The sequence below is a fragment of the Gavia stellata genome, chromosome 10, assembly GCF_030936135.1.
Source record: "Gavia stellata isolate bGavSte3 chromosome 10, bGavSte3.hap2, whole genome shotgun sequence".
Lineage (NCBI taxonomy): Eukaryota > Metazoa > Chordata > Aves > Gaviiformes > Gaviidae > Gavia > Gavia stellata.
In genome coordinates, this window is record NC_082603.1 from 25083372 (window position 1) to 25097816 (window position 14445).

A 14445-nucleotide genomic window follows, 5' to 3' on the forward strand; every position below is an offset into this window, starting at 1 on the left:
CTCGTTAAGGTCCTTCTTTATATTCAGGGAAGAGAAATATCAAATCCATATAAACAAATTTTATTGGGGGCTTAATGAATCAGTGAGGGCATACATTCCTAGAGAGCGACAGTGAAGAACCGTGTCTGCGTGCTATCCTTGGAACTGAGACCTTCGCCTTGCCCTGCTCTCTGCACAGATGCAGACTGTTGGAAATATAGCTCACTCTTCTGGGCTGGGAAAGTGCAAGTTTGCTGTTGACAGCACAAGCTTGTGTAAGTGTGCTGGTGAGAGCCCAGTGGGATGAACAGACTCAGACATCCGTAGCACTAAAACAGCTACCCTAACACTTGGGAATGTCCTCGTTCTTCAGACATGCACCTTACAGTCAATGCTTCTACATCAATTTTAACGTGTCTTCTGCACTTAGAACCACGTTCACAGTGCAGAAATGTACCACTTTTGGGGCATTTGTGCAAAGCCAAGGCTACCTCTACCTTACTCTTTCAGTGTTTGCCAGTGGAATGTACTCCCTGATCTATCCACAGACAGGTCACCAGCCATCTGGATGTGCCAGGTCCTTCAGGCTCTAGCGGTACCTTCTGCCTGTGAGCCAGCTGTCCAGGTCTGCTGTCTCGACAGTGGGATGCTAAGTGAAAGAGCCTACCGGAGGCAGCTAGAGCGAGCGAATTTCTATCTATGTAGCTTATGTCTCCAAACAGATTAGATCTGCTGCAGAATTGAACACAAATGAGAATCTTGTACCACCCTAGGATTCAGGAGATCTTTGCTTAATTTCCAGTCTTGTGGGAGACAGCATGTCCAGTGTTAGATCGCATAAAGAGTAAATACATGTCTTCCTTAGTTTCCATTAATAAACCTTAGGCAGCAAATACCATAAAATCCAGCATCCGTTTCTGTGAGTGTTTTCTGTGCAATCTTCAGAAAATTGTCCTTCTGCAGTCTTTAGAGATGGTATCTTTTGTGAGGCTGTTAAGAGTAAAGGACAGCCTGCAGACTGCTGCTGTCCTACCATCCTTAGGACATGTCCTTCACTTTGTCTCCCATTCAAATACTCATCCACATGTTTTGTTTTCTTTCAGGTTCTGGGTTTATCATGTGCAGCGGCAAGGAGAATCCAGACAGCGACGCTGACCTGGATGTGGATGGGGATGACACACTTGAATACGGGAAACCACAGTATCGTTTTTGAAAGGCTCTCACTGAGAGGGAACCTGGAGTTGCATCTTCAGCTAGTTTTCATACAGCACTGCCCTGGCTCATGGTGGATAATCTGTGTCCAGTCCTACTGGAAATGGCACTGTCTTCCCCAGTTCCCATGTTATTTGAACTAGGAGGGATTCCCAGTTGCTGCCTTTGAGATCCTTCTGTTGATGCAGCACTACTTCAGACCCAGTTGGTGAAGTCTGTAGGAGACATTGCAGGAGATCAAAGTTAGTGTTTAGTTAGTGTGAAGCAATCTCTTGACTCCATCCAGGTTTCTTCCATATGGATAGCTTTTCCTGCTTCATGGGTAGGAATTGAGTTTATTTCCCACAAGAAACCCCTTTGTTTTCAGGGGTTTTGTGCAGTAAACATTTCCAGCACTGTTTACCTGCCACTTGGAGGGACTGAATTTTTTCCTTTCATTAGCCAGTTCATGGGCAGAACTATCGTTAAGGGCAGTTTTTGGGAACTTCTCCATCTGGGAGCCAGGCTTTTTGGACACAGCTCTGGGAGAGCTGTGGGCAGACTTCTGCCCTACGGCAGCTGTACAGCCATCAAGGAGGAGTTCCTGCAAGGGTATTAGGCAGACATTGACTTAGCTGTGATGAGGGGGAATGTATAGCTATAGAATTAGATTTTATTGAAATCTGTACCAGCCTTTAAGACTGAAGCGCCAACCCTTAGCTGGTAAAAGACCTCTGTACCTCAAACAGAAATAGTGGAATTACGCAAGGCTTGCAGAGGTTGAGGAATTGGTTTTCCCCTTCTAAGAGGCTGTGGCGTCGTGTTGCTGTCAAAAGACTTTCCTATTTCTTTCCACCTAAAACAAAACTTTAATCTAGGATTTAAAAGCAAGCCCCTCCATGGATACCAGCCCCTCTTCTTTTGAGGTGTTCCCAGTTGGACTGAATTTGTTCTGTATCCTGGATAGTGTCCCAACCATCTCAAAAGCCTTTCCACTGTCTGCAGCAAGGCTGTACATTCCTTAACCCCTTGTGCTCAGGTACACAGAGGCAGACGTTATCCCTTGCACTGGGGAAGAGCCAGGTGAAGCCAAAGAGAGGGAGGCGCTCCGAGGTGCTGTTTTAAAGTAAGTACTGTGCCTTTCTAATTTGCTTTCATTACTTTTGGGGAATCTCAATTTGTGGAAAATACCCATTGACTTGAGTGCAAGGGTCACAACAAGACACTTACAGAGAAGCATAGTGTGACAGGTGGGTCTCCATTTCTACCCGTGCAGACTCATAAAGCCTCCCTTAACCACCCCACTGTCCAGCCAGTGCCGTCTTCTCCCTGAACAGAGCTGGACAGAAGATGAATTCTTAGTGCTGTACTAAGGCCTTATGCATCATCTTGCTTCACGATGAAATGTGGCCTCTTAGTAGTAGTATAATGTGATGCCATCTGAATCTTGTTTGGCACATTAGGAGCCTCGCATCTGAGGTACAATTTCATTGCATCCCATTACATGTTGTGGGGATACGCAAATTAATCCTTCTGCCTTCGGCTCTGGAGTTGGGGCTTGTCAGGGCAGGATGTGTGCTCTGCCTGCATACATATGTGGAGAATGTAGGCAGCCAGCATTCAGGGCACTTGGGGAGGCATTTCAGGCAAATAAAATGAGTCTTAACAGGGAGGTAGGATTGCTTTCTAAGCCCTCTGCCCTGCATAAAACAGGGCTTAAATTACCCCTCTATCTCTTTCACTGAGTGATCCTGTGAGGTCAAGGTTGAAGTGATTGACAGAGCAGTGAAATGAAGTTTTCTTACTCCTTAGCCTGTCACAAACACTAGTTCAAAATTAGGTTCCACTCCATAGAAAAGTGGCATTTGCCACACTGGAGCCAAACCATTGGTCTGTCCAATACTTTGCTAACCGTGCTAGTCCTTAGGCAGGGCCTCAAAGATGCTGAAGTTCCTTCGCAGCCAGGAAAGTGGTATTGTAGCAGGAGGATATTAGGGTATCCCTAATCAGTGGCTGTGGACACTTAGTGCTTGGTGAGACAACTGAGGACCTGAGGCCAGGAGACCCAGTTCCTTCATGTGATTTGCACCTAACATGTTGTTTTGCTGTTTGGGCAAGGTCCATGCACATCTCCTGGGCTTGTTTGCCCATCTGTAAAACAGGAGAGATGATATTGCTTCTAAAAGCACTTTGAAATTCTGGCAAGTTTCTGTAGAAATGTAGTAGGGTAGCTGATGCCCTGAAGCATGAGCCTCTGTTACCATTTGAGTGCAACTGTCTTAGCCCATAGAGCTAAAATGTTATACAGTCACAGGTGTACAGCCTGCTCAGAAGATTCCTTTCTCTTACAGTGTGTGTTACTGGCTTGCAAGAGAATGGACAGGGTTAGTTGTCTGTACTTCAGCGCTGTTGTTCTTCACATGGGAAGATGGAAAAGATGGGGCTTGTGAAGGTGTAAAGTTACTCTTAAAGGGAGAAGCTATTGCAACACAGAGGATTTCTATTCCTGAGTAAGGTTTTCATCTTTGAAACTGTGTATTCAAAAATGAGCCTTAGGTCACAGGTGCTGTTTGAATCCCAAGCCTTCAGTCAGCATCACAACCCCAGTGTGATTCAGCAGAGGTCACAGCTAGAAGCACAGGTTGGGAGAACGCTAGTGGAAATGTGGACTAGCACAAAAACACCTCCTGCAGCCGCTCACATTTTGAAGCCTAGACTGATGGATAGAAGTACTGAGAGACAAGTGGTGGGTGGAAGGGGTAGCTTTTCCTGGGTAGCAAAATTTTCCGTATTCAACCTTTAGCATTCTGACCTTTTCTCTTTTAGTGGTGGCACACCCAGTACTCGAATAACACCGGAGTTTTCTAAATGGGCCAGCGACGGTGAGTGTTGAACTTGTAAATTATTGATTTGTATGCTATAGGAGGGCAGATAGATATTCCACATCTTCTGATTGCCAGTAATTAGGCAAATGGTAGTTACAAACGCTCTTGCACAGTACCAGCAGATATGCATGCACATACAATCACACCATCTTTTTGAAACTTTATAACTGTAGTCAGTGGCAGCTGGGGGAGTTCCCAAAAATGCAACCTTAACTGGTATGGTGATAAGAGATAGGGGTTGGATCGACTTGCTGTCGTGTCACTAAAAGACAAACTGCTGTATCACAGAGGGAGCCATTGGTGCGTGACTGTGTAATGGTGGTGTTCAGCTGCTGGCGGTTTAAACTGTGGCACCTGTTGCTTGGGGGTTTTTCAGCTGCTTTCTTATCATCTTCCCTTCTTTAGAAGGGTATGCTAGAGACTTGTATCATGATCTGTTGGGTAGGTCTTGTCCTTGCTGGCACCTGTATGGCAAGAAAAGCCTGCAGCTCTGAAGCCTGCACCTTTAGAGTGGGAACTCTAGGATCTGTCCTACTTCATGACCTGTAGTTGAGACTCCAGAGCAAACGAGTGAATGTGAAATTGTACCTTTGCATGCATTATTTAAAAGCTCATAGCATTAAGCAGGGGCGGGGGGGTGTTAAACCCATTCGACTGCTGGGTTTTTTTATTTAATGCCAGCAGCACTGGAAGTGTAAGCAGCAACCTAGTGGAAATATGAAAATAATAAAATGTGGCGCTTTCCAGCTGGAGATGCCAAATCCATTTCCAGAGCTGGTCAGTGCTGCTTCAACTCCCTTAGGAAGGAAACTGAAGCTCAGTGACCTGAAGAGACTTGTCCCAATGATTTTGTTCCCTGTTCCATTACTGTAATGCTTTGGGCATTCGATTCCCAGTCTTGAAAGTACCTACAAGACAACTGCTTGCCAGTGGGAGAGGGGTGGGTAGAACCAGTTTTGCCAAGGGCATGATGATTAAATGGAAAACATAGGATATCTATCGCAGGCATTTTCTTCTGTGGGATAGGCAATCACATTTATTTTCTGTGATGTAGGAGCACTCGCTTGTAGGTGTGTTCAGCTTCAGTAACTACAGCCATAGAGGTGATGAGGAAGCAGCTCTGACACTTGCTATGAGCTGTTTTCTTCATACCTTTTACCTGAAACTGTGGTGCTGACCCTACAGCTCAGGGGCTGGCCCTAGGACAGTTCATCTGGCTCATCTGGAAAAGGAAAGGCTGAGGGACTTGGGTCTTCTTAGTCTGGAGAAGAGAAGTCTTAGGGGGGATCTTATTAATGCGTATAAATACTTAAGTGGTAGGTGCCAGGAGGACAGGGCCAGTCTTTTTTCAGTGGTGCCCAGTGACAGGACAAGAGGTGACGGGCGCAAATTTGGTCATAGGAAGTTCCATCTAAACATGAAGAGGAACTTCTTTACTTTGAGGGTGGTAGAGCACTGGAACAGGCTGCCCAGCGAGGTTGTGGAATCTCCTTCTCTGGAGATACTCAAAACTCGCCTGGACGCATTCCTGTGCAATCTGCTCTAGGTGAACCTGCTCTGGCGGGGGGTTTGGACTAGATGATGTCTAGAGGTCCCTTCCAACCCCTATCATTCTGTGATTTTGTGATCTCCAACTGGTATCTCGCATCCCTTCCAGTGCTGGGAGGATCCATGGGACTGCTGGTAAAGGAGAGCTATGAGCAGACTGTTCTGTCATACTAGTTACCTGGCATATATTTTTCTCCCCATCTGTGTGTGAGGGGTCTCGGAAAAAGGGAGAAGCTGACAGCAGGGTCTGGGCTGGGTGGATTTGCTCCAGATCCACCTTCCTGGAAGTATACTTTGGCGTGGCAGCTGCATCAAACCTTTCCTAATTAAATCCTGGCTTAAACAACTGCAACATCTGCAAGGGTCAGTCAGTATCTTCAGCCCCGAATCATAGAAGTGTGCTGTACAGAGAGAGGCCTTCCTGACAGACAGGGACACGTAGCATTGGTCTCTTCTCTCTCTTTCCGAGAATCGGCATGAAAATGACTCATCGGGGTCCTCTGCTTCTGAAACTATAACTCACTCAGACTATTTCATTGCAATGATCAAATGTTCTCATACTAATTTGTCTGTTCTTCCCTCAACAGAAATGCCCTCAACGAGTAATGGTGAAAGCAGTAAACAGGAGACCATGCAGAAGACCTGTAAGAACAGTGACATTGAAAAGTGAGTGTAAAGTGCATAGCTTTCATTTTTCTTGTTTTAAGGAACCATAGTGTCCCATGTGGTGTTCCTAGAAGCAGTGCTAGTCTGAGGGTAGGCATATTTGAGAATGGAAGTTGTGCTCCAACATGAAGCCTGGACTTGGAGCTATTGGTGTCCTGACTTGCCGCTGCTGTGTCTACCGAGGGCGTATGGAGAGTTCTCCCCCAGATATCTGCATGGGCAGGTACCCAGTGACGAGGAATTGAGTGCGGCTTCCAAAGGGCTTCTCCACTGCAAATTGCCTTCTTTTAAAATATGTAAATAGAGATACACATCCTTTCTACCATATTATAGTTATGGTAGATTTTCAAGTATGTTGTGTGGTACATAGAGCTGGGACTTTGGACGGGAGGTGAAGATTCAAACCCACTTTAACCTGACAAAAGTAATTGGCTTGTCAAGCTGTACTTTGATTTTATTTTTTTTATTCCCCCTGCACGATTTCTGCTATCAATGTATCATGGGGTCCTGCTTTTACTGGAGAAGTTACGTTCTCGTTGCATCTTGGTTTTTGAGGGCAGTCCTTCACATGGTCTCTATTCTGTTTTCTCCATGGTACCTGCATGTTCCAGCCTCCATCTCTCCAGCAAAAGGGAATTCCAGCAGCCCTGTAACTTGGCAGAAGCCTCACTGGGAGAATTTTTCTCTTTAAGATCCGGATTTCACCTTTGTATGGCTGCTAATGGAAAAAATATCCCAGTTCCTGAGTTTTTTGCCTGCAGCCCTTCCAGTTGATTCAGAAGTTTTAAGTCCCAGTGTTTGAATATACAATAGTGCAGGCGCTCCTGGCCGTCTCCTGTCCTGTCCTTTTCTGCTCGCTGGATATCCTGCAGCCTTGTCCAGGATAGAAACAAATGGTTTTATCTGCACTGTGCATTTGGGTAACAACCTCTCTCCTCAGCCTTCTTCCACAAGCTGCTAGGGAGACTTACTGCCCAGGTAGATTTCAAAATTGAAACCTGAAACTATGGGCTCTTCACTGCTGCCATGGACTGCATTAATTGGGGTGGGGCAGTGTTTTAAGTTTATTATTGCCTGACATAAAATGTTGCCCCAAGATCAAGTGAGAGACAAAACAGCTTGAATGAGGTGGAAGCAATGAGGTAGTTGTGGGTTTTAAACAGACGGCATTTTCATTTTGGGGATGAGGTCCACTGATAATTTGGGGTCGGGAAAAAATCTGATGGTAGCATTAAGCTGACTTTACAGAAAGTTTTTTTTCATGTAGTTTGTTCTTCTCCTGCCCTGGTCCTGACTTGAGAGTTTGTGTACTTGGCACGTTTCAGGATCTCTGACAGTTAAGGCAGCCTGGCAAAGCGTATGTTCACAATCAGGGATTAACTGGGGAAATTCCCTGCTGCAGAAGAAACTTTTAACACTGCTTTGCTGTCTCGGCACTTTCCTTTTTACAAGGCTTTTTACTAGCATGTCCCAAATATGGGCTGTCTGCTCTTTGGTGCTTCTCAGTGAGCAGACTTTGGCCAAAGACCACATGAGTTTGGGAGCTCGCAGGTCAGTGCAGAAGCAGCTTTGTCCTTAGAGTGAGCCAACCATTGCGTGCTGTCTTGGTGGCAAGAACTCATCCCTTCTGGCCTCATCTGTCAGTCTCTGTCTCAGCCACTGCTTGGCTTCCTTTTGGGCCTCCTGCCTGTCAGCCCAGCAGCCCTCCACCCTCCCAGATCCACTCCTATTGAAAATCTTTAAACTGTAGGAGCCTGAAAGGATTTGACATTTTCCAGAACACTTGAGCTCAAGTGATAAAATTGACATAGCTTTAATAATCTGATCAAAGAGGCTTTAGCTAGCACCGTTTGAAGGATCCCAGAATCCTTTCCAAACAACACTTGTGCTAACGCCACTGTGAAGTGGGGGGAGCGTTTGTGTGCATGCATACGTATGCACGCACACCTTGCTCCGCAACAACCTTGCCCCGCTAAAGCTTCAGTTCTGCATAAGGTGCGAAAAGTCAGCAAAACCCAATAGAAATTACAGGAAAAGCCTTAAGTGTCTTGCTAAGCCTTTCCAATAATGTTGATTTTTTTGAAAGTAGCAGGGAGACCGTTTTACTTAAGGCGCTTTATTTCACTGATGTTCAGAAAACAAGACGGTGTTTCAGGTGGAGAATTTCTAGCTGCTTCCCCCCACCTCCCTTTCCTTTGAGATTCGTGTGTGATAAATAGTTTCTGTCCTGCCATTTAAGGAGTCTGAATGCTCTGTGTGCTTGTCTGTGTAGAGGAGTTCTGTTAAATTAATTGATAACAGGGATCAGAGCTAGAAGCCTACAGAAAGGGGGAGGGGGAAGGGTTTCACACTGTCTGGCTGCTTCCCACTCCACTGCTGAGCCATGATATATGGTGACCCAGCCCAACAGGCTAAATTGATTCATCTCTAGTTCCTGTTTCTTAATCTGGAGCTAAATTGGTTTCATTTTTCTTGTTTTGGGTGGTGCTTACAGGAAGTTTTTGGCAGCATCACTTTACTCCATTGTTTGTAACTTTAATTTTTGCCTTTAAATCTGAGCATTATTTATTGATTGGCATGTTAAACCCTGTATAGCATCTGATTAGCATTTTTAAAAGTGTCCAGAAGCACATGGCTTACCACCTGTGTCAGCCGTGCTCTCTGTTTAGAGCAGCAGCTAATAGAGTTAGCAGCGATCTGCCTATTGATCCTTCTCTCATAAGAATGATGTTCCTTCCCCCTCCCCTCTTCCAAAAGTAAGTCTAGGCAAGGAGAACAGTGTGGTTTTGTTTGTTTGTTTTTTAATCCGTTAATACAGTACAGCAAGCAGTCCTCCTTTTGGCACGCAGCTGAAGCTCTTTGCTTGAGCAAGTTAATTTAATTTAATCTAAACTCAGGTTTCGTGGAAGAGTCTCTTGCATGTAACGACTAGGTGGGTTTTAGGGCAAGTCTGTGTTTGTTGCCCCACTCCTTGCGCCGTGCCAGGTAATCAATAGCTTGGGCAGGTTGACCTCATCTGCATTGCGTTGAACTTCAGATGGCAGCCACAGGTAATGAGAGATATGGTGCTGGTCTCAGCTCTCCTTCACAGCCATGCTAGGTCATTGATAGCTTGGGCAGGTTTCTCCCTGTTGACTTCATGGGCGTTGCGTTGAACTTCAGATGGCAGCCACAGGTAATGAGAGACGTGGTACTGGTCCCACATCTCCTTCCCAGCGCTGCAGGGTGTCTCAGCCCTGCTGAGCATTGCTAATCTCACCAACATGAGGTGTCTGGGAGACACCCTGGGGTGCTGAAGGCTCATGGGGAGAGGTGAAGGAGTGTCACATTGTCTTTGCGGTGGCTGGGGTCTTCAGCAGATGGGCAGAGCTCAGCTGGTGCAATGCTCCTTTACTTCTACTCAAGATGCAGCTTTGGTCAGACAGAGCAGCTGGTTCCTAATTGCCCAGGCATCCTCCCCAGCTCCTCCACCAACGTCGTACTCTCAGCCAAAGCACTGTCACACACAGAGAGCTGCAAAAAGCACCTTCCCCACAAAAAGTCTTCCTCCCTTCTCCCTCCTGAGATGCTGCCTGTGAGGGTCTGGTGCCATTTTGAAACCGAGGTTCCCCAGGGTTAAAAGCCAGCATCTTAATTCAGAGTGCCAATGTTCAATTTTGCTTTCTGCCACCAGACTAGATTGCAGGCCAGCGAGAGAGTCTGGGTTAGTGGCCCACTGGGTCACCTCCCATTTGTTTTCCTCAATTTTGTGTTGTCATAAATTCATTCCAGCCCGTTGTGGTTGATCAGTTTATCTCCGCCGGGGCAGGGAGCGCTGCGAGCATGATATATGGCACAGAGCATTGTAGCCAGCCTCTCCATGAATCACTCCAGCTGTTTGGTGTCAGCCCCAAAGCAAACAGGACCCGGCCGCTGAGCGTTGACTACGATGAGCTCAGTATGGGAAGAGACATGACGTATGAATGTTTATTTAATAATTCTCTAATATTTCCAGCGGAGTGTGGTTGTGCCTTCTGGGGGGGGTGAAGAGGGGGGGAGGTTGAAGAGGGAAACTCTAATCTGTTGAGGTGGGTCATAAATCAGGCAGACAACATCATTAATCAGGGATGGGACAGAAGTGGAAGGAGGTGGGACTGGAGCTGCCATCCTCAGTGGGAAGGGGGCTGTGCTCTTTTTTTTCGTAAAACAAATCTTGTTTCTGATTCCGCTTGGCCCAGCCGTGCTGCCTGCATAATAGCAAACCCAGACACAAGGCTGTTTAAGTGAGTATGCTACCTCCACTATAAACCTTGCGATACGAGCCTGCCAAGCATTAAATCCCTTTATAATTATCTTCTTTTTTATAACACTTCATGCTTATCATGCTTCATTGGATGAGACACTCGTTGGGTTAAAAAGAGGGTTTTAGAGACAAAAAGCAATTGTATTTGTTTTATTTTTCCTGTCTCTTCTTTCCTCCCCTTCTCCCCCCCACCTCACCTCTTTCCATCCAATCCAGCCGTTCCAAATGCATCAGCTCCAGAGGAGCTCTGGCATGGCAGCACAGGAGGACGCATCAGTTAAACAAAGTTTAGGTTGGGGTCCTTGTGCAAAGAGTCTAAGCGTGTGAGAGCAGTCGGGGAGGTAGCAGTGTCTGTCGCGGGGACCCTGCTCCCGGGCAGACAGGTCGAGATGAGAGCAGAGTGAGTGTGAAGCCAGAGGATTAGCAGAAGCTTGAAAGGGAAGGAGCCACGCTTAAGCTAGTGTGTCAGAGGGAAACAGAAGCTGTTGTGAATTCACACCAGAGGATAAGTGCTCCCCAGCCCTTCTCCATAGTGTCACACCATTAATAGGCTTTGGTGGGAGACAAGAATGTCGTATAGCAAAGATAGAATTAAAAAATTAACTTGATTCACAAATGAACTAACCCTTTGTGCTCTGCTAAGACACAGCATGATGCTGCTGGTGGGTCCAGTCCTAGATCAGCCCATGTAAACGTGAGACAGGATCCAGGAAGCTGCACTGAAGCCTGGGATTGTCAAAGCCAGGCTGAGAAAGCGCTGCTGGACTGTGCTGCTTGTGTCCAGATTTTGATCTTTATTAGGTTTTAGTCCTTCCTTTCAGTAGTTCAGCAGTAAGTAATATGTGCTTGTAATGTATACTGGTGTTCAGCGCTGGAAGGGTGCATAGGTAGATGCTTCATTTCTTTATGAAGTGAGACTTTGGCATTACTTCATCCTCTAGGTTGCGGCAGTGGAGAGCAGAGTGCTGGCCTACATTTCTTTATTCTGCTCCCTCTTTTAACTGTTTGGTAGAAGTTGCGTGTGCCAGTGATGGTCTCAAACATTATTACCACTGCGCCAACTGAAATGGTATCAGTGTTGTGGTTCATCGCAGGCTAGCAGTTAATGAAGCTCAGCGAGGCAGCCTGACTGTACAAGCTCAGACCCGGTGGGAAGGTGGTATCTCTGTTTAGTGCAGCTGTGTCCAGGGGTTTGGTCTAATTCTCATGCTTTGGGGCAGTTTTCTGTAGATACATATTTGACATCTTCGTATAAGAACAGACTCTTCTGTCTGTTGAACCTGTGATGTTTTAGAGCTGAAGTGTCTGCAAACCCAAGGTGGCTGCCACCTTTGGGGACAGTAGCATCCCTGTCCCATAACTGGTGAAAACCCTGGGAAGGGATTTTATTCCTATGTTGGAGGTGCAGTTTAGGCATCTTGCCCTTCATGTCTCTTCGCCTGCCCCTTCTTTTCTTTTTTCTTTTCTTTTTTTTTTTTTCTTAGTTTCAGAAATGCTGTTAACTTTAATTTGTGGAGTTGCTTCCTGGGAGTGAAAAATCGATGGGGGGCTATCGCAGTGTGAAATTCGACTGTCACTATTGAGCTATAGAGTTAGCAAGATGTCTTAGAAGGTAAAAAATAAATCGTGGCCCAGCAAGTGCTCAGCTGTGCTATTTCAAAGGGGATATGAGGCTGATGGTCCGTTAGAGGGTACTTCAGTTAGATGGATGATGATTCCCTGTGAAATATTGGAGTTATTCCATAGGTAAGAGAAACTTTAGCTTATAAAACACAAACAGCTGCCTTCTAGCAGACAAATTCTGCCCTTAGATGTGTGAGCAGCTTGTCAGAGAGAGGACTTGTCCCTAAAATTAGCCTGTTGTGTTTAACAGTGTCTCTGATGGAGCATTGTAGATCCTGCTGTGTTTCTTCTGAAAATATTTTGAGGACGTGACTCTTTATTCACGCTGCAAGAATTAAGATGCAGGGACTGATTTTTCTTTTTTTTTTTTAGGAAATGTTTGTATGGTGCCCAGATGCTCTCAAGAGAAAAGTAACAATTATTTTTTACGTAGGCTGCGTTCCCTGTTTGGATGGAAATCTTCCTCTAAAAAGCAGAAAAGGGATCGTGTTGTGCCCCATCGGCCGCCAGTTTGCAGTCGCTCTCGTGCATCTGTTGAAGGGCAGCCCTGGCTGCGCAGGCTGTCTGCGTGCTGGCGTTAATAGGGCTACTGCTTTCTTTGGCACTTACTGAGTATTGTGGCAGGACTCAGTAAGTGTTTGTGCTGTGCCAGCTGCTGTATGACAACAGGATGATTGTAATTATGGCTCTTGGTAGTTTATGCGTTTCTTAGACTATAGTTAGTAAGTATAAATATGAAGTAGTACCAAAAAAAACCCCTGTTTATATTACTTTTCACTAAACTATGTCTGGGACAACTGTAGAGTCTGTAATTATTTCTCTTGCGCTTGCATGCACAGTTGCAATACCGCTGAGGGGAGCTTACCGCTGCAAGGAGTTTTAAGCCACATTTAGTTGGAGCTTGGTAAAGATTTCCCAAAGAATTTAATGACAGAAGAATTCAATGTGCTTTTATATCTCCTCCGCCTCTGTAACACAGAAGCCAGCGCTGCCTTTACAGAAGCAGTGTAATAGCAAGTCATGTAATTAACGTAGTTTAATATCCATGTTGATTTTTTGCCCTCACTTCAGTGTTGATGCTTGTCCTAACCTTAGTGGCTCCCCACCACTGCGGGCACTTCATCCTGTTTCTCCGTTCACTTCTCCTTTCTTCCTTTTTGACGGTTTCCATCCACAAAAAGCTGCTGTTTCCCACTCAGTTGCATAAGCGTTCCTGCTTTTCCCTCAGATAGCCAGCTCAGGACCCGTCCTTCCTCTGCATTGCTGGTTTCCTTTTCCAGCTCTGGGACCACAGTTGGTTATGTGATACTAACGTGCTGTGGCCTCCTTTAATAGCCTCATGTTTCTTTTTGAAGGCACGATTACCTTAAATGATGCTAATTCTGATCCTTTCTTTCCCCCTAAAGGAAACAGCAACAGTGTAAATGTTCTAGGGCAGCAGCAGCAGTTGTAGGAAGCTGTCTGGAGGATGTGTTATCACGCTGCCCTTGTGTACCTCCAATCAGCGGTCATGAATGGAAGTTCTGGAAAGCATATCACCTCCACGGTAAAGCCCTTAAAAGGCTGCAGATGAATCCAAGTGCTGCTGTAGTAACATAGATATTTCCTGTTTATTTCGGCCGTTTGGATGCAGGCCATGGGAGTAAAAGGCATTTCATTGTGCACAGAGTCTGGCCGCAAGACTCGCCTGCATGGCCAACCTTCTGAACACCTTTCAGCCCTAGGAATTTGCTATTCCTTTTTCACTTCAGGGATATCTTATAATTTTGTGCCCTGATCGTCCAACCAGAGCCACCAATAATCCCAGACCACCTCCAGGCCACAGTAAGATGATGCGTTACAGCTGCCATAAGTCTTCCAGTAGAAAAATATAGCTGCCTAGCTATACGTGAAGCTTGGTCGTAATCCAAACATGTTTACTTGTGGATGGAGGCAAGTTTCAGTAGGCTGGAACCTCTAACCCGTGTGCCTCAGCAGGGAGGGGAGCTGCATTTTCCATTCCCACTGCCTGCCTTTTGTGGCCCTGGCTTGCATTAAGATAGAGACTGTTATGCACCTTCACAGACCTGTTAGGAATACAATTAGGGTCACGAGGATGAAGGATATATTTAAAAAGTGAACTGAGATATTAACAGGTTAGTTCTGCAATTATTTCTGTTTAGGAACTTTGTTTAGAGAAGCATTTTCTAACTCAGCCTGTGCTGCCTCAACAAAACCTTGCTGCAGCAAAATACTCTTCCGTAGCATTGCTTTTTACTTTATCGCCAAATC

At 45.8% G+C, this 14445-nt stretch overlaps 1 protein-coding gene across 4 annotated transcripts in view; it reads left to right on the top strand.

The window, feature by feature from the left end:
- Positions 1 to 14445, top strand: part of RNF220 (ring finger protein 220) — a 225741-nt gene that overhangs the window by 192668 nt on the left and 18628 nt on the right. For all 4 annotated transcript variants that reach the window (XM_059821814.1, XM_059821815.1, XM_059821816.1 and 1 more), the window contains 4 exons: positions 1083 to 1179; positions 2210 to 2296; positions 3997 to 4052; positions 6191 to 6269. In XM_059821814.1, coding sequence (XP_059677797.1) covers positions 1083 to 1179; positions 2210 to 2296; positions 3997 to 4052; positions 6191 to 6269 — 319 coding nt within the window. The remainder of the gene's footprint in view (positions 1 to 1082; positions 1180 to 2209; positions 2297 to 3996; positions 4053 to 6190; positions 6270 to 14445) is intronic.